At 42.1% G+C, this 23,146-nt stretch overlaps 1 protein-coding gene across 1 annotated transcript in view; it reads right to left on the bottom strand.

The window, feature by feature from the left end:
• Positions 1-934: 934 nt before the first annotated feature.
• slc16a10 (solute carrier family 16 member 10) overlaps positions 935-23,146 on the bottom strand; it is a 42,167-nt gene continuing 19,955 nt past the window's right edge. Inside the window, exons 2-6 of the mRNA XM_071532552.1 lie at positions 18,276-18,420; positions 15,823-16,252; positions 7,413-7,556; positions 6,836-7,064; positions 935-4,821 (exon numbers count right to left, since the gene is read on the bottom strand). Coding sequence (XP_071388653.1) covers positions 4,586-4,821; positions 6,836-7,064; positions 7,413-7,556; positions 15,823-16,252; positions 18,276-18,420 — 1,184 coding nt within the window. The 3' untranslated portion in view covers positions 935-4,585. The remainder of the gene's footprint in view (positions 4,822-6,835; positions 7,065-7,412; positions 7,557-15,822; positions 16,253-18,275; positions 18,421-23,146) is intronic.

The following is a 23,146-nucleotide window of genomic DNA, read 5'->3' as shown; positions in this document are numbered from 1 at the left end:
GTTAATTTAATAGTTGAAAAATAATCGATAAATTGTTGCAGCTCTAGTTGACGCGTTAGTTACAGGTTTGAGGTGAGGAAGTGGCAGTCTGGTTACCTTTCAGGGGAAATGGTGACCAAGTGTTGGGAGAATAACATCTTTTTCATATCAAGGACCTCCAAATAGATAGGAATTAGACCTCTGACCCCTAAAATAACGTTAGAAGATTAATTTTATTTTAATCATGTAACTGTCCATAAGTGGGCATATGGACAGTGGAGAGAGTGAAACCTACAGTCAAAATAATCATCCTTGTGCCAAAATAATCATCATTGTGCTAAAATTTAGAAAATGAAGTAACAGTGAAATTAGACTCAAATAAACTAATTATCATTTCACTGGGGACCCCCTGGAAATCCGTAAGGACCCCTTGACCCCCATAATTTGACCCCAATCATATAGGCATTATCCCCCCAACACTAGAGGTCCCCTGAGTCGTTCCCAAATTAGGGTCCAGGGATCATCCAAGGGTCCTTGAGAGGGCTCCAGGGGGTCCCCAGCAAAATAACCATTAGTTGAATTTCACAGTTCTTTCATTCACGACAAGATAGCACAATGAGAGAATGTGTGCTAAACAAGTTTTACAGTATATGTTTGAAGCTGTAAAAGGTTTGTTTACATTCATAATGTTTGGTTTTTTTGGATCACCATTAGCTGACTTTTTCCTGCAGTAGTGGTTGTGATCGCTGCAGTAAAATGAGCTGTGTTTGGAGTAAAACTATTCAAGAATCTGTGTGAATAAACCTAAGCTTTATAGTCATTTACCAACACACAGGATTTGATGTAATGTGTGATCTGTGGTGCTTGTGTGTCAGATAAATTAAAGATTGGGGCTTTAAGCGTATCATGGAGAGATAAAAATGTCACTGAAATTTTAACATTTTTTTTACTGTCTTGAAAATGCTGGATCCTGTTTATGGTACTTACATATTATTACATTGCATATAGTACGCTGTACATCCTGTAGCAGATAGCAAAGACTCAATTCATACATATGAAAAAAAAATATTTAAGTAGAAAACATTCTGGGTAACTCATAAAGGATATGAATTATCGACAACATGCAACATGGAGCAAATACTACATATGTGATTGAACATTAAAGAAACACAAAACTAGAACAAAGCATGTAAAAATGGACTGAGAGTAGCAAGGACATATTTTCTTACAGCAAAATCTTAAAGAAGTTTCCTCTGTACTTGCAGCTGTTGCACTGCATATACGAAAATTAGACTTGTATACAGAAATTTTGAATAAAGCTAGCGTTAGATTGAAAGTGAAGGAGCCAAAATATAATAGAAAATAAACAACAATCCTATAAACACGGGGCAGTTAAGCTCATCCATAAGTCTCCCAAACATTCCCCTTCAATTTAGCCCCTGAATAAAGCTTCTGTATAAAGTATTGGCAACATAAAACATTTTGCATGTAAGATAAAGGCAATTTGTCCAAAAATTTGGTCTTAAGCCACTACTTCATAAAAACAGAACATGCAAAGACAGATGTCCTATTTATACTGAAACATTTCCCAAAAAGTGACAAAGTTTCTTTGGATGGCAAAGAACATTTCAAGAACCAAGTATGAATCAATAACTATATTAAATTAGTAACTAACATTAACTACAATAAAACAATGAATTGTGTGTATGGCAAAGAGGTTTCACAATCAAAACTCAGAGGTACAGATTAAGTAATTTCTTTGACTCATGAAATTACTTGAGGCTCTCATTGGTGAATAGCGCTATTAGAGTATGAAAAATAGTCTAAGTCAGTTATAAACAATCATCAGTGATGCATGAAAATATGAAAATCAAAGACAACTGATCTAATCATATTCAAATTCATATTTAGAAAGGAGAAAAGATGTAAACACCATGTGAAGTTTCTCGCATCTGTTACGTGAATAAAAGGCAATTTCTGATTCTGAGTGCCGAGAGCTTCGTTAAAGAGCAAAGCTTTGAACAGCTAGATCATTTTCTAAGACTTTGCAGTTTATTTGCATTTCTCCAGTCACAGATTTCCATAAGCACCACTCAAACATGAACACCGCTGTGTGCTATGGATAGGCACCAGACTCTCTTACAGAGCAAACAGGCTGGAAGGCTAATAGGAAAACACAATGAGGAATGGGGATGACAATATAGTCCAGATGGGGACAGAGTATTAATTTTTTATGACATCTGAGGTAGATAGTGTCACAGGTCTTGCTGTGGAAAAATCATTGACCCATAGCAGTTCAATGCTGGATGTTTGTATTTTGCTAGAGAGAAAGACTCTTCTGCATGTTTAGTAGTCAAAGGGATTGTGCTAGTCTTTCAGGGTCAAACCGGTGGGTCTCTGAGTTTTCCAAAAGCAATCTATCACTGTCAGTAGTTAGTGAAACACTGCTGAGTGACTTCCTAATACTTTCAGATGGTTCGGCTCCTCTATCCTGGGGGATGGCAGGCTGCAGGACAGCCTGCCACAGCATGGTGCTCAAGCAAACACAATTAACTAACTTTGAGTCAGCCATTTTCATTTTTAGTACATTTGGTCTTCTGTAAATCAATGTAAGAGGCAAATTACAGCATGGCATTGTTGCTCGACAAATTCTAGAAAAAAATAAATACAATATGAAAACATGAAACTCAAAACAAACACCTCTCTTACCAAAGGTTAATGAACTGAGCACAGAGTCAATGGTTAACTTGACTTCACCAGACTAATGGTCACACTGTCAATGATTAGTCAAACTCATGTCCTAAGTTACATTTAAAATACGGTGGAGACTGAGTCTCAGATGATGAGATATTGTAGGTAAATGTATAATATTATTACTTTTCTATACAGTGGTGAGAAATAATATGTGCACCTGTCAGTTGGTGTTTTGTCAGTTTTGTTTGTTTTTGGTCCATTTTGAGAAGTCGTTCACCCAAGCTAATGTGCCAGGAGATTTTCACCTACTTATGAAATGAACTAAGACTGGCCTCGCAAATTAGCTCAGGTGAATAATCTCACATCAGGTGACAGCTGCATCCTGCAGTGCTTGTTCAAGACCTGGACGTTGTCAATTACTGAGTGAACTTTATATTCAGCACAGTAGCAACATGCTTTTACTATGAATTTACCAATAATGGCTCACTTGCTTTTTCCACAGGGCTAAAACAGCTTTGACTATGTATTTGTTTTCTTCAATAATCAAAAAGCCATGAGATTTTAAATGTATGTTGCACTATGAAACAGGATTTATGGGATGAAATGTTGGACCAAAAGAAAAAACCCAAAACAAAACAAATTACCATATTTTTCTCACCACTGTCTGTGGTTAAAGGAAATACTGCTTAATATCAACACTAAAGTCAATTAATAATATTCATTTATACAAACACAATGTTAATAGGTTCCTTATGAATCAATATTCACGTTCATCATATCTGTTGCATAGCAAAAAGCAGATGTACTTTAGTTTTCCTGTCCTGTGCTGGTGAAGCTAAACAGAGACGACAGAGTGTGAGAGACACTGATGTAAAACACTGATGAGGATTGTCAGGCTCGGTGTCAAGTGGTCACATGTTTCTTCAAGCAGCCTCTTGCAATAATCATTCAAGCTACACTGTATAAAAGGTCAGATTTCCTGGATCCAGCCTGGGGAAAAGACAATGCTGACATTTCAGATGGTATGTAATATCACTGTGCTTAAAGCTGCTGCCTTCACAACTAAGACCAATATTTCACAAAGCACTTCTTTGAAGTGATATTTATCTCTTCAAAATACTATGCACAAATTCCTTCAATATGTACAATTTTGGCATGTTTTACGAATGTGTAAAAAGGAACAGATACTTCTGTCTGAGGGAGAAAACAATAAAGATGGCAAGTTTCAATAACTGCGATCTTTAGCAGGCAGTTTTTGTTTTACATTTAAAATATTGATGTAGCTCAAATCAGTGGATGTGATCAAATATGTCTGGTTTCTATCTAATCTAATAATAATATAATTCTTGTTCTTTTTATGCCATACTTGTAGATCTAACACTGCATAGTGTTGAGAATTGTAAAAAATAATGTAAACCCTCAATACTTCAAAGAATGCCAGTTAAAAAAGGGGAATTTGTAGAGAGACTGGCCGAGGTTTTTCGACTTGCAGCCTTCATAATGCGTCTACAGCAAGTAAAGCACGCTCTCTTTCCCTTATGAGAACTATAAAGTGTGACATTTGTTTCCTCATTTTCATTTTAACCTTCAAGTTGATGTTGACAGCTGGACAATTAACGCAGGACAACAATCTAATGCATAGTTCTTCAGGATCACATTCATGTTAAACTGTGTACTTGTACTTCAACCTACGAGTTTATCTGATATGTATCATCGCTTTGGCATTTTCCAACATTCTCCTACTGAAGGCGGTCATTACAATCCGGTTCGCTCACACACAGCTAAACACATACACACTGTATCTCATATTGTATTATAAAACACTGCTCGTCTGCAGTCTCCTGGGTGCCGGCCTCGGTGTGGAAACGTATTTGTCTGTGTGTCTCTGTTTCAGTTTTGTTCGGCGGGACGTTTAGAGGACGGATTCGGGGTCTCCGGTTTTGCCCGGCGCGTCTCCCTGAGCCTTCTCGTAGTCCAGCATCTTCTGGGTGACGTCCTGTCCCTTCTTCAGCGCCTCCTCCTTCTCTTGCCTCTTGCGCCGGGCTTCTACCCAGGGAATCAGACACAGCACCGCTCCGCCGATGATCGGGGGGATTCCCGCCAGGTAGAAGGCCACGTCATAACTGCCCAGCCGGTCCCTCAGGAAGCCTGCGGGCGGGAGAGAGAGAGAGAGAGAGGGAGTGAGTCTTTCTGTATTTATTATTTTCCCCTCTATGTGCTTTGGAAACACAAATGTATTTACATGCCAATGAAGCAAGTTGAAACTGAAACTTAGTGGGAGGGAGAAAGACAGAGAGAGGGAGAGACAGAGAGACAGAGAGAGGGAGGGAGAGAGAGAGAGAGAGGGAGGGGAGAGAGATAAGGATAGAAAAAAGAAACAAACAAATTAAGAGGCTATGTAAGGTCTAAGTATGTTTTTACATTACATCAAATTAAGGAAGCAAGATGCTCTCAAAATGCTGTTTCATTGTGACTTTAACATCTTGAGGTTCATCATCGTGTAGCAAAGTGCAGTATAGTGAACCATTCAAACACCAGGAGCAATAGCAGCATTATACTCAGGTCAGAGCTATCAGTTGTGGTTTGGCCTGAGGCTTTGACCCACAATCACAATGCTGACCTCAGAACAATATGAGGATTGTCTGAAGTGGGGTGAGGAGATACTTGTGTGTCTATTCTTGACTAATTCTCAGAGTAAAACAGAGCTGATGAGAAACTGGGTGGATTTGGGCGGTACGTTGTCTCCACCTGCCCCGGGGTTTACCCTCCACCTCCCCCACCTCCACACCCCCCAGCTCCAGCTGACCCTGACCTCTGACCTCCCTAGGGGGGGGGGAGCGAAAAGAGAATTTACCCTATGGGGCTCAATAAAGTATGAACTCATCAGCCATATGCATCAGCATGATGCTCATGTGCGCTCATGTATATGTGTGACTGATATCTAACATGGGAAACCTAAAGATGAAAGTGTGTTTTCCCTGTAATTTTTATTTGTCTTTGGGCTACATTTAAAGATCTTTCCCTACTGTTTTTTATGTGAATACTGGACAACTTCTCATTCACACCCAGCAAATTCAGCTGAACCAGCCAAAATAAACACTAGGTGGTGCAAAAGACCTATGAATATCTGACCTCTTTACATGAACACAGTGAGTTTTTCTTAGTCTTCTTTCTACCTAGAGCTGTAAGATGGAGAGGCATTTTTTTCTCTAAGAATGTGATCTGATCTGTCTGCAAACCACGAGGAAGCCTGGAGTTTCAAACGTCACTTGGATTCCTACATGTTTTCCATTTCGAAATCCAATGCTCATTCCAGACTTTAACTTCCTTATATACAATAATGACAATAGGATGCTTTGTTGTTCCTCGTAGGGAAATTCTCTTTTCTCTTCCCCCTTCTAGAGAGGTCGGCTACAGAGATTCAGTGTCTTGTCACTTCAGCAACTAGGCTATATCACTCTGTACTTGATGATTATTCTTTACAACAACAAATATCACTATAATGTGTAATGACATTAAGTCTACAACACGTTTTTACAACCATTTTTTTCTGCAATTTCCGAAAATTTCAAGACCTGAAAATGATCAGATTAATTTACATATTTTTCAAGGATTTCCAGATATTCCAGGATAACTGTAAAGATAACTATAAACTATAGTGATACATTGTTCCTCAAGCATTCACACAACAACAACGTCTGTGATACATTCCTCAGCAAAAGAAGCATCTCTGCAGGGAGCTACCGAACTCTTCTACCCCCTCCTGTCTTACACCTTTAATTTGATTGGCTGAAAATGTTTTATTGTTGTCTCTGCATCAAAAAAATCACTCATAGTTTTGGATGTTTTTATAGCTATCATTGTAGTGGGAACACAGGCATTCTATTTACTTAAAACGATTTAAATCTTTTTAGAGTTATAGTTATCTTTATAGCTATGGTTCTAGATGTGAATGGGCCTTTCTCCAGTGTAACTTACAGTGAATGAGCAGTTAAGGATTCAGTGTCACGCTCAAGTGCACAACATCAGCTGTTGTGCAGGACTGAACCCGGGACCTTCCTGTTATGGGACGGTCTCTCTAACCACGGTTATGAACTTGGACAGCGGGAGCTTTAACACCCTGTCTAGACTATTCCTCTGGCTGAACTTTGGCCTGCAGTACCTGCGATGGGAGGCCCCACGGTCATGGGCACGGACATCAGGCCCAGCAGGAAGCCGATGGCCTGGGACACGTCCTTGGCTCCCACCAGCTCGAAGGCAATGGGGGCCATGATGCAGATGAAGCAGCCGTCAAACAGGCCCATCAGCAGGCACACGGCGATCAGCCCGCCGAAGATGTTGCACAGAGGGATCATCATGGACATCAAGCCGATGACGAAGAAGGAAGACACCTGGGAGGGACGGAGACATAAGATATAAAACTTAACGTCTTCCCATGCTCCTGCAAATGGTAAACAATAGGGTTAGACCGATCAGTTTGTCGATATATCAGGCAATTATTGGCCTTTTAGTAAATATCGGATATCGTCCAGTCAGTTTTGCAGTTCGTTTTTTGGAGGTTGCTCCTTGACCACGGCCTATAATTTTATAGGCCTGAGCTAAATTTTAAACTTGGTGGCAACTGTATAACTCTGCAAGTACCCAAAATCATTAAGGTCCCATGTGAGCAAACATCATTAAAAGTGGTAGTGTGCCAATGAACTCCTGTTTCTGTTTTAACACTACAGCTTGACGCTCACCTGCAGGTAGACTTTGTTGACTCCGTGGACGTAGTCTGCCACCCTGCCGAAGATCAGACGGCCCACGCCGGACGTGATGCCGATGCACATGAGCAGAACCTCTTTGTTGGCGTCCTTTCCAAAACGCTCCTCCACGTGGTTCATCTGCGGACATGAAAGGAAACAGACGAACCTCATCAGACCCCAGTCAACACAGCCGCCTCATGGCTCTGACCCAATCCAATGAAACACCCAGGATAAGAGAAGGTAAAAAAAATGCAAAAGAAGGAATTATGGCACATATAACAAATTGGTAATGATGTATTTATGGAAAGGGAAGTGACTGGGCAAAATGAAAGAGGTTACTTGTGAAGAGTGAGAGGAAGTTTATGCAACTTCTATGTGCTGACTTGTATGGGAGGATCAACGTTCTTGCATTCTTTTCATAGAAATCTGGGCGTAATCGTATGTGAGGTTTTGGAGGGAGCGTATGCATTTGCGGTTGTTTAACTTGGTGCAGGGGAGGGGGGGTTGGGGCCAGTTTAGGGAATTCCAGAAAATTCCCAGCTTTCCAGATATCTGCCAGAGAAAGGCGCCTCCACCCCCCTACTCTCCACTGCTCATTTTTCAGGCGGGAGTCTGGTGTTGCTACCATGTCCCAGCCTGCCCCTCACCCCAACTGTTATCTGATATACCGCTGTCCATATTTCTGATTTACCACATTCTCCCCCCCGGGTTGTCTTCAGTTTGCAGCAAAAGTGAATGCTAGTATCCTTATTTTTGGGGTTGCAGCCCATTAGAGTGAGAGAAAAGCAGCCTAGATGCTACTTTTCCAGACTACTGCCTGTTTCTGTGTCCCTCCTACCCGAAGCACCAATCTGTGAGCCCCAGAGTCAAGGAGTGAGAGAGCCAGAGAGCCAGAGAGGCCTGCAGTTCTTGTCAAAGAGCCTGGCTGTACTCTTCCTCTTCTCCCTCCTCCCCCTACCTTCGCCCAAACCCTGCAGGTCACACATCCATCTGTAAAGGTCGCTAGCTGCCTCATCATCTGTGTCGTTATGCAACAACAACACATTCAGTATTCATGAGTTTCCTGCTTTGAGGGCATTCCCACATCCACGTCCTCCAAAAGCCAAGCTGCGGCATGAAGGCTGGGGGTCTGCTGTGTCTGTGTGTGTGTGTGTGTGTGTGTGTGTGTATGCCTAGTCATACATGCATGTGTAGATGTGAAACACACACCTCTTCCAGGCCGACCCCTGGGGAGGTAATTTTTCAGAGAAATGCCAGATGTGACCGGCGTTCTCTCTGACGGAGCTGTTTCAGTCCGGCCTGTGTGACACCGAGAGTGGTTCACGCTCTGCTGTTGCGTTGTGCACACTGGGGTTTTCTTTGTGTTGAATGCGTTATCTTCACAACTCCCCCTTCAGCTTATGATTATCACCCGCAAACCAGTAACTGGTTACTAATCAAAATAAATCAAAATAATAGGGAAACTTCTTCAGTGGTTGGAGATATTTAAGAGGATAACGGGACATTTTTGTCAGTGTTCTTCACCAGACACTCAAAACATTTATGCATTTGAATTTTCTACATCTGTGGCCTCTAATCTCTCATCAAGGGCAGTGAAAATGAATTTCTGTATCATCGCCAACTGCTATTACTGCTATTATTCTACACAACAGTATACTGTATATTAAAGGTCAAGCACTCTGGAGGTTGTGTGTCCTTAGATATTATCACTATTTATTCAACTCAAGACTCTTACAGCTGTGGTACATTTGTGCGGAAGCGAGCTGCGCAGCTGCGTTTTTTGAGGGTTTTTTTCCAGGAAGGACGTGGTTCTTCACCTGCAAGAATCCATTGTGGTGATAGCACTGTTTGTGGTTTTTCTGTGCGTGTGTGTTAGCGTGTGTGAGTGTAAGAGAGTTGGTGTGATCTATATACAGTATAAACATATATATATGTATACACTATATGTATATATGTATATTATGTGTAGAATGCATTAAATATGATTATACAAAATAAAATATATTGCTTCTTTTTCTTCTTTTACAAGAAATTGGTCCATGGTCTATTTTGGGTCCCATGTCCTAGTTGAAAAAACTGGATTAAACCAGGATTAAAACTGTTATGTAAAAATAAACAATACTTTGGCCTCTAATACACATGCAAAATTTAGACCTCTTCAATTTGATCTCTACACTTGCTATCCCAGAGAATACAACTGATGAAAGACGATGCACAGAGACGTGAATTTCTCTCTCTGTCAACTGGCTTCAAACAAGACCTCCAGTGTGGACACGTCACCTGCAGCCGTCACACAAACCTGATCTGACACCGCATGACAGAACATTTTTTGAGCGTTGTAAAACCATAAAATAAAAGGAACTCCGACCCTGCGTGCTTTGAAGACCAGAGACGGCGTTAAAGCAGACGTCTGAGGTAGGCAAGGGCCACACACACACACACACAATGTCACATACCCTCTATCCCTTGATAGGATTTGTCTGGTCAGCTGGATACAGCAGACAGTCTCTCCACCTCTGCTGTGATATCATAATGTTAGCTTACTGATAGCACATGGGCAGACTTGAGGAGGAAATCTATAAAACTCGGCCACTCTAAATAGTGACCAGCTGGGTAAACGTCGCTAGATGTTTCGAGCAGAAACCAAGAAGACATTCCCTATTGAACTCACTGACTCATTCACACACTGCATCAATTATGTCTGTTATGTATTAGAGGGTTCCTGCTAGGTTGCAAGGGGGTGCTGTGTCGTGTGTTTGCCCTTGGAAAAAAAAAAGAAAAAGAAAAACCAAAGCAAAATTTTTCTCTTCCACTGCTGTACATGCCAAATAGCGCACATCATCCACATTCCTGGGTATTTGAATAGATTAAATAGTCATTTATCACGGCAGCAGCGGTTATCTTGCTATACTCCAGTTCAAGCCAGTATCATGCTACCTTCATCTTGGAGCGTTGGCATATAAACACAAGCTGATTGGCTCCCAATCACATTTCGGGGGTTATGTAAGCTGGCCGACTGCTTCACTATCATTGAGCGTCTTTGCTCCCAGCAGTCGGACTCCCACATCCTGCCTTTCTGTATCTAAACCTGAATACAGTGAAGTGTGTCCAATCAGCACTCCTAATGCTCCAACTGAAGCTTTCCTCAGTCTGCAAGCAGTTTGATAACATATATTTGTCAAATACTGATAGGTGCTGACATTAAACATCTAAACTTGACCATACACTTGGCAATTTTTCCAGCAACTTAGGCAGGAACACCCCCAGCAATAGGCAAAAACAACTATTCAAATATTCTATTCACATATATCCATGTATTTATTCAGGCAGACATGTTCCCATGTTAGTAAATCAGCAATGCTGAGGCAGTCGGGCATTGTTGCCTGTCAGAGTTGCTAAAAAAAAAAAGAGGGCACCAAAGATAAGCAGCAAGTTATTGACTTTTTGAGTGTGCATGTCTGCGATCACGTATTCCTGCACGCAAGCTCAGTTGATGTAACTTACGGCCAGGCAGAGAACATCCCATCCTCACAAAATAAACACACACACAAACACACACATGCACGTGTACAAGCACACATATACACACACAATGCAGAGACTGCAGACAATAAATGGACAGTAACATATCAAACCACATAAGCATTTTAATTTTAATTATTACATTATTCCATTAATTATCTATTTAAAATCACTGATGAATAGATACTTATTTTAGTTTTCTATCTATTGCTGTATAAGTAGTTTAAATTTAGCTAATCCTTAAAGCCAGTTTAGCCAAAAATGTTTGATCTCTAATTTCAAGCATCATAAAAATATTTGTTAACTCTTTTCATTACTGTATTAGCCATAGCAGGTTACACACATGCACACACACACACACACACTTCCCAGGCCAACATAGTTCATATAAGCATGGCTATAAACAATGAGGCTGACGTGGCACAGTGCTGCCCTGCGCCAGGTTGTTAAACTAATTACGTCCGTTGACTCCAAGCCTTATCTCGCTAAACATCTACTAAGCACATTATGTCACACAAAGCAGGGATACCCAATGCATTTCCGAGACGGCCCTTTACTTTGCCCTGGTGGAAGTCACCAAACCAGAAATGCAAAGCCAGAGTGTACAAAGCTGTGCAGACTGGTTTGAGTAAAACAACAAGACATTTTTTTTTTTTACTTCTTCCTGATCCCCTTTTTAACAGTTGGATACTTTTACACTGTTATACATCATCGATCTATTAATCGGTTCAATTCAATGCAATCCAGGAGTTTTTTTGTGATGAAATGATGCAATTTACTTTTTTGGAGTAACCATTTCCCTGAAGCACTGCTTCTGCTTCAGTTAGTGATTTCCCACATTTCCCACAATGGCTTTCGACACCCCCCAGAGTACGTGCCTGAACTTGTTGCATCTTGCAGCTTGTTGGTTACGTGTAGGTGGACAGAGCAATAACGATACCATAGTAAGACCAAGAGAGATAGTGTGAGGAAAAGCCACGCCCCTTACTCAAAACGCAAAATGTCTTGTGGCTGCATTGCATTCTGGTCTATTGAGGCGACTGTAGGTTGGAGAAATTGATATCTCTGCCTCTTCTATGATGGACTCCATTGTAGCTCTGCTGGAAATATCTAAACGTGACGTCACATTGTCTACATTTAGCCAGTTATCCACAGGAATAAGATAAAATAAACCACCAAACAACAAAATTGGCCCAGAAATGCAAGGTACATCACCACTAGCTGTTTTTTGTTTGCTTTTTTTTTTAACCGAATTAAAGTGTTTTAGGGCGGATTTTCCCTTTTAAGTCCCCAGTGTGCCCCATCCCAACTTATCTCTGCACTCTGGCTGCTTTATGGCCATTAAACATCCAGCCCCCCCCCCCAACATGCACACGCAGCGCTGCAGGTGCTCCTCATAAAAGCACATTGAAACGATCTTATTTTAAAAGCTTTAAAACACAGTGCCATTCAGTATGCTAGAGATGTATAGGAGAAACCAACAAGGTTTCAATGGGGTGGTGAGTGTAAAGCTGATATGATTCAGCAGTGATTCGGGAGGAAATGCATCACATGCTGAACTTTCAATATGATTGAACTTCCCATGTGCTATTCCTCTTAATTTGTCAGCCATATTTGCAAAGTGAGAAGTGAGAGTAAACTTGAGTTCCGTTGCCATTCTGCCCTTGGCAATGCTCACACCTTATATCAACCCCCTTACAGAGCAAACACAGCCAAACTTGAATGGCAATATCTTATCCTTTAACATCAGCAATACCTGGAAGAGTGTGTGTGTGTGTGTGTGTGTGTGTGTGAGTGAGTGTGTGTGTGTGTGTGAACCTGCCTTCATTGTACTTTACACTTTCACAGTCTTCAGCTGATAGGCGCAGCTTGGCTTTGGATAGAGGAAAAACATACAAAGAGCAGTAGGAGTGTGCACTCAGCATTTTGTTGAGGGAAACACACACACACACACACACACACACACACACACACACACACACACACACACACACACATATTTCGAGGGGAGAAGCCAGCCTGATAGCACTCCCTGCTAGCCTCCGCAGCTGTGTTAGTCCCTGCACACTGTGGACTCCCTTCCTGAAAGACTGAACAGTCCGCTCTTTGACCCATGTTTTTTCCTTCTGCTTACCACAGAGTGACACAAGGCTGGGGCTTGGCCAAGGGGGGGATGGGGTTAGGGCTTGGGTCTGCGACTCGGGCGGGACGGGTGCAGGGGCTACAGGCTAGGGTTGGGGGACAAGACTGTAGCCGAGGCTGGACAGGACCCTGCGGTGTCCCAGTCTGGGTAGCAGACACGGGAGAAGTGTTGGGAAAACACAGGCTGGGATCCCCAGGAGAGGCTGACCTCCCTCCAATAACAGAGTCATCGTGTCCAAATAAACAGTCACCTCCCGAACCCCTCCGACATATCCAAGCTCTCCTTTCCGGCCCTCCTAAGACGATGTTTTCTCCAAAATCGTATTTTCCCATCTTATAGCCTAAATTGTGAGCAATTCGGAGAAAGTGAGACATGTTTACGTGACTGAAATGCGACCTGCGGATTCAGTCTCCCTGTCATATTTGCTTACATCCATCAACACCACACAGCTGAAGTATCTTGTGTGGACACATGCTGCTACAGGGGCATTAGGGTTTTGCTGTGAAGTACAGTTTCTGGGATGCAGTTAAACTAAATGTTACATGTTGAATGTCTGAATGTTGACACAGACACAGAAACCTGGAGCCAAAAGCCAGGACTATGAAGAGTCCTGGCTTTTGGCTCCAGGATTCTGTGTCTGTTGTATTAAGTTGACTACATATCGGCGCTGTCAGGTGAAAACTTGTGAAAACAGCCTTGTTTTTAGCTTGACCAACATGCATTCTAAATTCTGATGCAAAACAGATTACCAGGAATCCGTCTCCTCACAATCAGAGCAGGATCTGGAGAAAGGGCAGGATTGCAGTTTTAAAAACAGGTTTGTGCCATGAGCATGGTGTTCTCTGAGGGCCACACAAACCTCAAAACAGTCAGCGCGAATGTACATTAATACCAGTTGTTGTGAATGGAGCAGCTGCAGTAAGTGTCCCTTGATAACATCACCAATTAGAGTCTTAAGGTCTTAAGGCTCCGTGCCCACCAAAGAAACCCTAAATAACCATAACTAACCCTACTAATTAGTTTGCTGGATTCTAGTTTTTGTGTGGATTGTTGTTGATTTCCACAAATATTGACGTATTTGTCTATGACCTAGATCATAGAAATAGCCAGGACTCTTAAGAGTCCTGGCTTTTGGCTCCAGGATTCTGTGTCTGTTGTATTAAGTTGACTACATATCGGCGCTGTCAGGTGAAAACTTGTGAAAACAGCCTTGTTTTTAGCTTGACCAACATGCATTCTAAATTCTGATGCAAAACAGATTACCAGGAATCCGTCTCCTCACAATCAGAGCAGGATCTGGAGAAAGGGCAGGATTGCAGTTTGAAAAACAGGTTTGTGCCGTGAGCAAAACAGTCAGCGCGAATGTACATTAATACCAGTTACAGAGAAACTGAGAAAAACACACAAGGCATAGCAATGAAGCTCTGTGTAGCTGGCAGGGATTCCCCTATGAGCGAAAATTAACTTTCAAATACGTAATACTAGTCCATACCCGGGGATACAACTCCGTGCAGACTTGCCAAAAATGCGTATAAACAGTGTAAATCTGGGAAAATGGAAAAATCAGCTTCGTCAGTCCCTGCCTATGCCAATGCTCAATGCCCATGTGCAGTTTCAGATGGATTGGCCAACCCATTGAGGAGCAAAATGGATGCAGACAGACAGAGTTTTCCTCATTTTATAGTAGGATTCCCATTCCAGTTCAGTCTACATTTGTGTGCATGGAAAAGTCTCTCCTGAAGCTGTGAAAAACCTGTGATTTGTGATTTTACCAGAGTAGCTGGACTGAAAGTGAGTAGGTGACAGATACATTCTCCAGATACATTTTCCGATCCAGAACAGTCCACAAATTCAGCGTTATTTTTGTTGTGAATGGAGCAGCTGCAGTAAGTGTCCCTTGATAACATCACCAATTAGAGTCTTAAGGTCTTAAGGCTCCGTGCCCACCAAAGAAACCCTAACTAACCATAACTAACCCTACTAATTAGTTTGCTGGATTCTAGTTTTTGTGTGGATTGTTGTTGATTTCCACAAATATTGACGTATTTGTCTATGACCTAGATCATAGAAATAGCATTTGTGAGTTATGCAAAAAGATGAATTTTCCCATAAGGTTTTCCCTGAAGTGTTTATATTTCTGACCATCTGCATTAAAATCTAAAAATAAATGCTCACATGCTGCATTGTTCCTTGCATATCGCATTTAAAACTTCTTATGGTGCCTCTTCCTTGTTTAGGACTTCTTCGGCTATGACTTATACTTGTTCCTAAATGTGCGCTCTTAAAGAGTCGTAAATCGCCTCTTACCGATGGAAAACTCTCACCCCACTGACAACATTACCTTCTAAGCCTCGCTGCAGGCCGGGGAAACCCTTCCTCTCACCTTTCACACTAATATAACTCATGTCGCTAATATGTGTTTTGATATCTGTGTTGTTGAAGCTCCCAGGTTGACCCCTTGCCCTTATTTCGACACATAATCCTCCCCCAACGTCCAAAACACGAGATCATGACACTGGGAAATCACACCATGGATTTCTCTGACGGCATTTATGTGCTGTTATTTTACGTCACAGCAACCTTCGGCCCAGAGAGTGGGCTGACGATGCTCAGAAACAAACATAAACACATAAACATGCGTATTGGAGGTCAGTGAACTCTAATTCGCCTACATTCAATGAGCACATGAACACAAACACCCACCCACTATGAACATATCCAACCAAAACACCAACTTACCAGGTGAACGTAAGGCACAAAGTAGCCGTAGAGGGCTGCGGGGATGCCGAAGGCCCAGATTCGGTATCCCACAGACTTCCAGATGTTGATGTTGAAGATCTGGCTGATGGGCGGGCAGCGGCTACCTGTGCGGCTGGTGGGCGATTTGGTGGGCAGCAGGGGTCTGTAGGTGAAGCCGGCCAGCATCAGCACGAACATGAGGATGCTGAGGAGGCGCATGGTGTTCTGGAGGCCGACTTTCTCCAGAAGGCCGGACAGCAGGAAGGGCAGGGTGACGGTGAAGATGCTGCTGCCGGCCGTCACGATGCCGTTCACCAGGCCCAGACGCTTCTTGAAGTAGTGGCCCAGGATGACCAGGCTGGGCTGGTAGGCGAAGGAGCAGCCGCAGGCAAACACAATGCCGTAGGTGAAGTACATGGGGCCCAGGGACCTGCAGGGGGATAAAACAACACGTCACCACAGTCCAGAGTTTTCCCCACATGTTCAACTACGAGGCCGCCGATGTTAGGTGTCTTTCCAGACTGATCCATTCAATTCATCCTCAAGATGTCGTATCTCCCAGCGATATATATCTTTTTTATCTTTGCTCCTAAATCAGTTCCAAGTCTGCCTTTGCTTTGCAGTAGGGCTTCAAAACAAGTTCTTGCAGCTTTTGTTGGAAGAAAAGTTTTCAAACCTCTTCAAAGGCCAAAGAAATTTGACACTGCATAAACACTGAACCATACTAAAACAATATACTGTATTGGCTCCAGGGGAAAGTTGAGCAATTTTTTCACTACCCATGGTATATAACTCAAAGAAAAAAACGTGTTTATGTTTCATGCTGTCTCCTTGCTTCTTTGCTAATCTTCACGTTCAAGGGCTTAAACCAGAGATACTCAAGGCACCTAAGTAGATCTGTTAGGTGTAATTGTGAATTCATGCTTTAAAAAGGTGGGACAGAGGCGGCCTGTAGGTAAGAGAAATTGACTTGTGTCTGGAAGGTTGTTAGTTTGAAGCCCTAGGAAAATCTGAGCGGGGAAAGTGAATGAGTAACTACCAAAATTTAAGGCCCCGTGTCCACCAAAGAAACCCTAACTAACTCTAACTAACCCTACTAATGAGTAGTTTGCTGGATTCTAGTTTTTGTGTGGATTGTTGATTTCCACAAATATTGACATATTTGTCTATGACCTAGATCATAGAAATAGCATTTGTGAGTTAAGCAAAAGGATTAATTTTCCCTTAAGGTTTTCCCTGAAGTGTTTATATTTCTGACCATCTGCATTAAAATCTAAAAATAAATGCTCACATGCTGCATTGTTCCTTGCATATCGCATTTAAAAGACTTCCTTCCTTGTTTAGGACTTCTTAATGGCAAGCAAAGGTTTAACAATGTACGGATGAATCCAAATATTGCTGTAGTAAAGTTTAAAGGCAAAGTAAAGGTTTGACAGTTAATTTACTTTGTCCTCTCAGTCATTCAACTTAAACAAATGACATCAACAAGTACTTTCAACAGGTTAAAAATGAATTACTGTATGTCTAGTGGCAGAACTCCAAAGAAAAAACAGGATGGCGCCTTTAAAGGGTTTCCAAAGTCCTGTTTGGGGTAAATACATTTCATGAGTTGCTTTAGACAATGCTTTGGTTAAGCCAACATTTGAGTTTGCAATTGTATGAGTAAGAAACTTCGAACTGTACTTTGCACTTTGCACTGTCCGCTGCAGGACAGGCTTCTGAATGCTGCTTGATAGGAATTTGATAAGCAGTAAAGCTGTAATAAATAGCAATAAAAGTAACAGCAATTTGAGGATGGAGCATTTGCCCGCTATTTAGTTTGGATGAGATGTTTATGTGTGTGTGTCTGTGTGTGTGTATTCTCCCACATATTTATGGGGCTCTGCTTTCCAAGAAATTATCAGCAAGGGAGTGCTAAGGAAAGAGGCCATAAATGATAAAACCTGAAAGGAAGGCCCATTGGTTAACTGTTAAGTGATGGAAACATATACACCAAAATCCTCCATGTTTCCCCGGTAGATGATTGGCTCTGGTGCTCCATGCTAACACTTCAGTATAGTATTATGTTGAGTGATGGTGGGCGACAAGCATTACCTCAAAAATGAGAAAATGAGAATGTGAAGCAGCTCAAAAGCTAAATAAGTAATCTTGAAGGTGGTGGGTGATGTTGGCATTAATAAACAGTTTTTAGTTTTTGGAGTGCTGCCATTCCCATATTTATTTCATGGATATGATTAAAATCAGCTTGTAGTTTTTGGTGGAGCACCCAACCAGCAGAACTTTCTGCGAGAGTGATCATTCAATATCTCTAAAATATACAGGATTCAGCCTGGAAATGGGTTATCATTTATATTTTTCTGCTATCAATCATTTTGTAAGAGTGGGTGTCACATATTTCCAGTGATGGACATTATCTCAACTTCGAATGAAACTCTTCGCTGGACGTTGCTTACGTGACGAAGGAGCTGGCCAGTAAGCCGACCAGGCCGACAGCGGCGCCGCCCACAGCCGTCACTCTGCAGCCCAAGATGTCGGTGAAGACGCTGACGATGGGAGAGCAGAAGAAGATCATCCCCATGGAGAGGGAGCCCACCCATGCTGTAGGAGAGACAGACAGAGAAAGAGAGAGGGTGAATACCCAAAATACCTCATAGCAATTGTCCTTTCACATTCAAAAGAGTAAGAGGATGAAGCTGAAACAAATTAGATGTTAAAGACACCAAGCAATAAAGCAAAGTGCAGCTACAGGAAAGGCTTTGGTAGACATGTTTGAAAACTGATACCTCAAATTATGGCTGTAAAATAAACCCCTGTTGCAATGTTAGATGACTGTTGCTCTCATATCTACTCACGTGTAAGCACAGGCACACACAGACACACACACACTCACTCATTCACTCAAATGCGAACATAGTGTACAAATCGATTTGCTCCCTTGAGTTCATGACATGGTTTTTCTTTTACGGTTTGATACGTTGTTTATATGTGTATTTGTGTCCATTATTCTAAGAGGAGGACAGGGCCAGGAAGGAAGACACACAGGAAGGACTGATCCGGAAAAACACTTCAGCCAGAAATCAACACCGAGTACATGGAAACCATGGAGACATCCTTAAGGGTAGGACATAATATATTCACTTCGTCCTCTTAAATGATTCCTGCAACAATCAGTGTCAAAACAATATTGCTAGACAAATGACAAATCCCAGAATAGGTTCAGGTTTGCCTAAAATTTAAAAAGTTAGAGAAAGAGAGAAAATGCCCTGACAAACATTTCTCAGAGGCAGAGCTGCTCTGGAGGCAGAAATAATCTCATTGGTTGAGTTAAACCTCAGTGGGCGGAGCCAAAGAACCACAGTTTTTCAGAATGCAAGTTAGCTAACTAGCAAACTTGAAAGTTAAAGAGGGAACTCTGGTCAAAATATAAATAAAAAAGTAAAATGGCAATGACTTCATTCATGATCATGGTAATCATGATGTTGAGGGTCAGCATGGGGAGAGGAAAAACTATCTTACCTAGATAGCTATAGGCTAGTATGGCTAATTTGAATTTGGAAGGTCAGCTAGGTTACTTAGCTACCCTAGATTGCATTTTTTTTCAGTTAGTATTGACCATTAGGCTTCATAATATTAGCTTCCTCCTCTCTTACTTCTTTCCTTTTTAACTGGGGTTCAGTCTAATATCACTTAGCCAGAAAAACTATGTTCTCTGTTCAATCTCAACCAATAAGATTATTTCTGCCTCTGAGAAATGTTTGTACGACTAAAACTCCAATCTGCCATCAGGACGACAAGAGGAAACATCAGTAGTATCTGTTAAGTGCTTGGTCAGCAGCACTGTTCTGTGTGTCCAGGGTTAAATACCACTGTCACAGGCCACAGCAGACCTCCGCACACATACAATATGTAAAATACATGGGCAACATTTGAGGCAATGTAGGGTAATGTTATCTTCAGCAGGGAGAGTAACTGACAGGGGGAACTTGACTTTTCGATAATTGTAGGCAAAATCATCCATCTACTATTTCTGAAATGCTTGTACATGTATAATAGCCCTATCCCTGCCTGTTGTTTTGATCTCTGTCTCCATAACAACAGGCATGTGTGCGCTGGCATACGCTGGAAACAACAGCCGCCATTCTAGGAACACTTGGTAAATATAAACACAGTGCAAGCTTTTAGATATATTGTTTCCAGCTTTTATTCTTATTGAGAAAAAAAAAAGAACCAAACACGAGACGGGGGAAAGGAAAAACAAGCGACCGTGTGTTGGGAGAACACACACGTACGCCAATTGTGCAAGCTCTAGTGTGCGCCCTTTGACCCCAAAGATGATGGGGAAGCACTTCTGCCGCGAGTGAGTGACATGTTTTGGTGGGAGGGACCGCCTGCAGCACTCCGCTGATATCAAACATGTCATACCAGCTAACGGCAAAAGTGGGATAACAAAGCGCTTGGCAGGTGAAGAATATTCCCACACAGCTGACCTAGGTCTTACAGACAGTTGTTTTTCTCACTTTTGAAGCTACGTAAGGGGAAACTTCAGGGAAAATGTAGGCGAGTTCAGCTGGAGTTTGAACGGTTTTCTTGGCTGTTTTTCACCTCAGTAATGGAAGATGTGTCTGTCAGATTTCTAGGTTGCTGCTGCTTCTGTTTTGACATTCCTTTTCTCTAACCTTTCCATCTCACCCCATGCTGTCAAGACTCTATACTCTCTATACTTTCAGATTGTCCCATGACGACCCACCACAACAAAAACGCCCCTCGGGATCAGTGGCGCCGTTCTCCAGTGCCACCATTTTAGTAGCATGTGCAGCTGAAAATAAATTCCTGCTGCGTCGAACTGCAGGAACCTGAGATTCGCGGAAGGTACGGTTATTTCCAATTATTTCCGCAGATCATGCCCCTAAAATTCCTGTCTCCTGTCCTACGATTTACAGCACAGCAGCGTACATGAACGTCTTGGGAAAAATGTCTATGTACAGCTCTGATCAGTGAGATTCTATAATACCAACGGCCTGCAAATGTCACTGAAAACAGGGGCGTAACTAGGAATTATGGGCCATATGCACAGGAGGTGACCCTGGGCCCCCCTCCACTTTCCTCTCGCCCAAACACCACCATCATTCCATCTATGACAAACATCTATGTCTACCCATCCGCAACTCAAACACACCTCCATGCATTCATTTACTGATCAATTATCGGACACATCCCTAAATTAAATTATGGGTTTTGGGCGCTACCCTGATAGTCCTAATCAGCTGTCACAGCCTTTCTATCACCACTAGTTCCATGTTCAAAATCTTGATTGTCAATTTTATCACATTTTTGATAAAGTTTAATTTGTTTGCAGTTTTGTAGATTTCAACCAAACTCTGTTTCAAAACCAGAGCAGTGTGAAATTAAAGTATAAAATATAAATATACACTTGAGGACGACAAAAGGCATTTTGACACTTTTGGAGCCCTGGGTTGTCAGCAGTCCTATTCCCACCAAAACCAGAGCTGGGTTTGCATGAAGCAGGCACTGAGGGAAGCCATGTGGTCTATGTTATAAGAGAAGAAAACATAAGAGCAGACAGTTTTATAGAGGAGATAGTTGCTGAGCAGGGAGGGTTATACAGTATGATCTGAGCAGAGAGACTTGTTGTCAAAGTCAGAGCAAAACTCCTGACTTGCTCAAGAGATGTTTACTGAATGTAGAGCAGGGACATCCCTCAGTCAAAAGCTGTATACAGTATATTCATATTTCCCCATGTAAAAATAGCTACACTGACATGTTATATTTAGTTGCCGTCCTCTTGCTTAACACCCTGGTCTGTGTCCCTGTGTGAGTAAACACATTAGACCAACACACAGCCTTGTACAACCTATTCCAGAGACAGTCAGAAAAAACCTCCAAATTCAATGGGGTCCTCCCTGCTGAGTCTCATATTTGTAGGGATATCAGCTTGCTTTAAGCTACATATTGTAATAAATGGCAGTGAACAAAAAGGGCAAAGAATCTCTCAAAGACAACAGGAAATTGCTGTCCGGTTTTCATCTGCTGGCTCTCTTGATTTAAAAGCATTTACGCTTCAGACAAAGAGGAATTCCAGATTGAAAAATGTAATATCTGGATGCTCTGTGCTGGTGACATCCACCGCTAGCCGCAGGCCGTACTTGGTCACTGACAGACAAGGCAGAGCTGCCCTAAGTCGTCTGTCTGATTTGCTTAGACTTCTTGCGAGAAACCCCTCTGCTCTGAACCCAGTCACCCCACAACAACTGAACGTACAGCAGGGAGAGACAGAAACCCGGCGCACACAGGAACTCAGTTTCTCGTAAAAACCAGGAAGAATGGGTTCAAAGAGCGATGGGGTGACATCTCTGAGGGGTTTTTTAACCGAAATCCTCAAACCCAAATCCTTTCTGTTCAACATACCCTTTTGTTGGTATGCAGCTATTCTGCTTGCACATGTCCTGTCAGCAGTAATCAGTACTGTTTGACCCGCTTGTTCTGCCTGGAACATCAAATAAGACCAAGTGTGTAAAGCACAGAATGGCCCTAATGGATCCCTGGTGAGTTTGCCTTGATTTCTGCAAATAAATTCACAAAGCTTGCATTAAGCCACTACTTGGTGGGTTATCTATTAACCAAAGTCAATGGAAACAACTAATGGACAGGCACGTTGGCCCGTATTGCTACTTTTGAGTGGTGCCACAGACCATTTCCCTCGCTTGGTCAAATAAACAACTTGTCCCCGCAACACATTCTAGGAATCTGTTGACTAGAGATGCTTAGGCTCATATCATGTTTCGACATGGAGAATGAACTGCCTCATCTTCTAGGAGCACAATAAGACAGGCTTCATTTAACACCAGAGACCGCAATAAGGGAAGCTCACTCAACTTAACACTCTGCTCTTCATCTCAGGCTGTTACCCTGGAATTAACACGAAGTGAGAGAAAAAGGTGTTACTAAATCAATTACACACCCTGCCAACATGCTAGCAGCAAGAACAGATGTACCTCACTACCCCCACTTCAGTCTAATTAAGTTGGAAACATGCGGTTTCAGTTTGGATTTAGTACTCTGCCACTCTGTGACAGTAGACTTAATTAAATACATCCACTTCCAAATCTTTGATCAATTTACTGTTGTGCAACAAGGAGATTGGTGGAAATTTCACTGAGGTGGACTTATTCTAACCTGACTTGCCAGATGGTTTGTTACACAGAACCATCTGGGAAGTTGTCCTTGGAAACTGTTTGGAAAAGGGCAGGCACTACTTGGCAGGTGATTGGATGAACCATCTGTCTATCACCGTCTATCACGGGCT

This window comes from Centroberyx affinis, unplaced genomic scaffold (genome assembly GCF_046629955.1).
Source record: "Centroberyx affinis isolate AG114_WGS23_722 - 3 ecotype Tasmania unplaced genomic scaffold, CSIRO-AGI_Caff_v1 ptg002206l_1, whole genome shotgun sequence".
Classification (NCBI taxonomy): domain Eukaryota; kingdom Metazoa; phylum Chordata; class Actinopteri; order Beryciformes; family Berycidae; genus Centroberyx; species Centroberyx affinis.
This window is presented reverse-complemented; position numbering and strand designations above follow the sequence as displayed.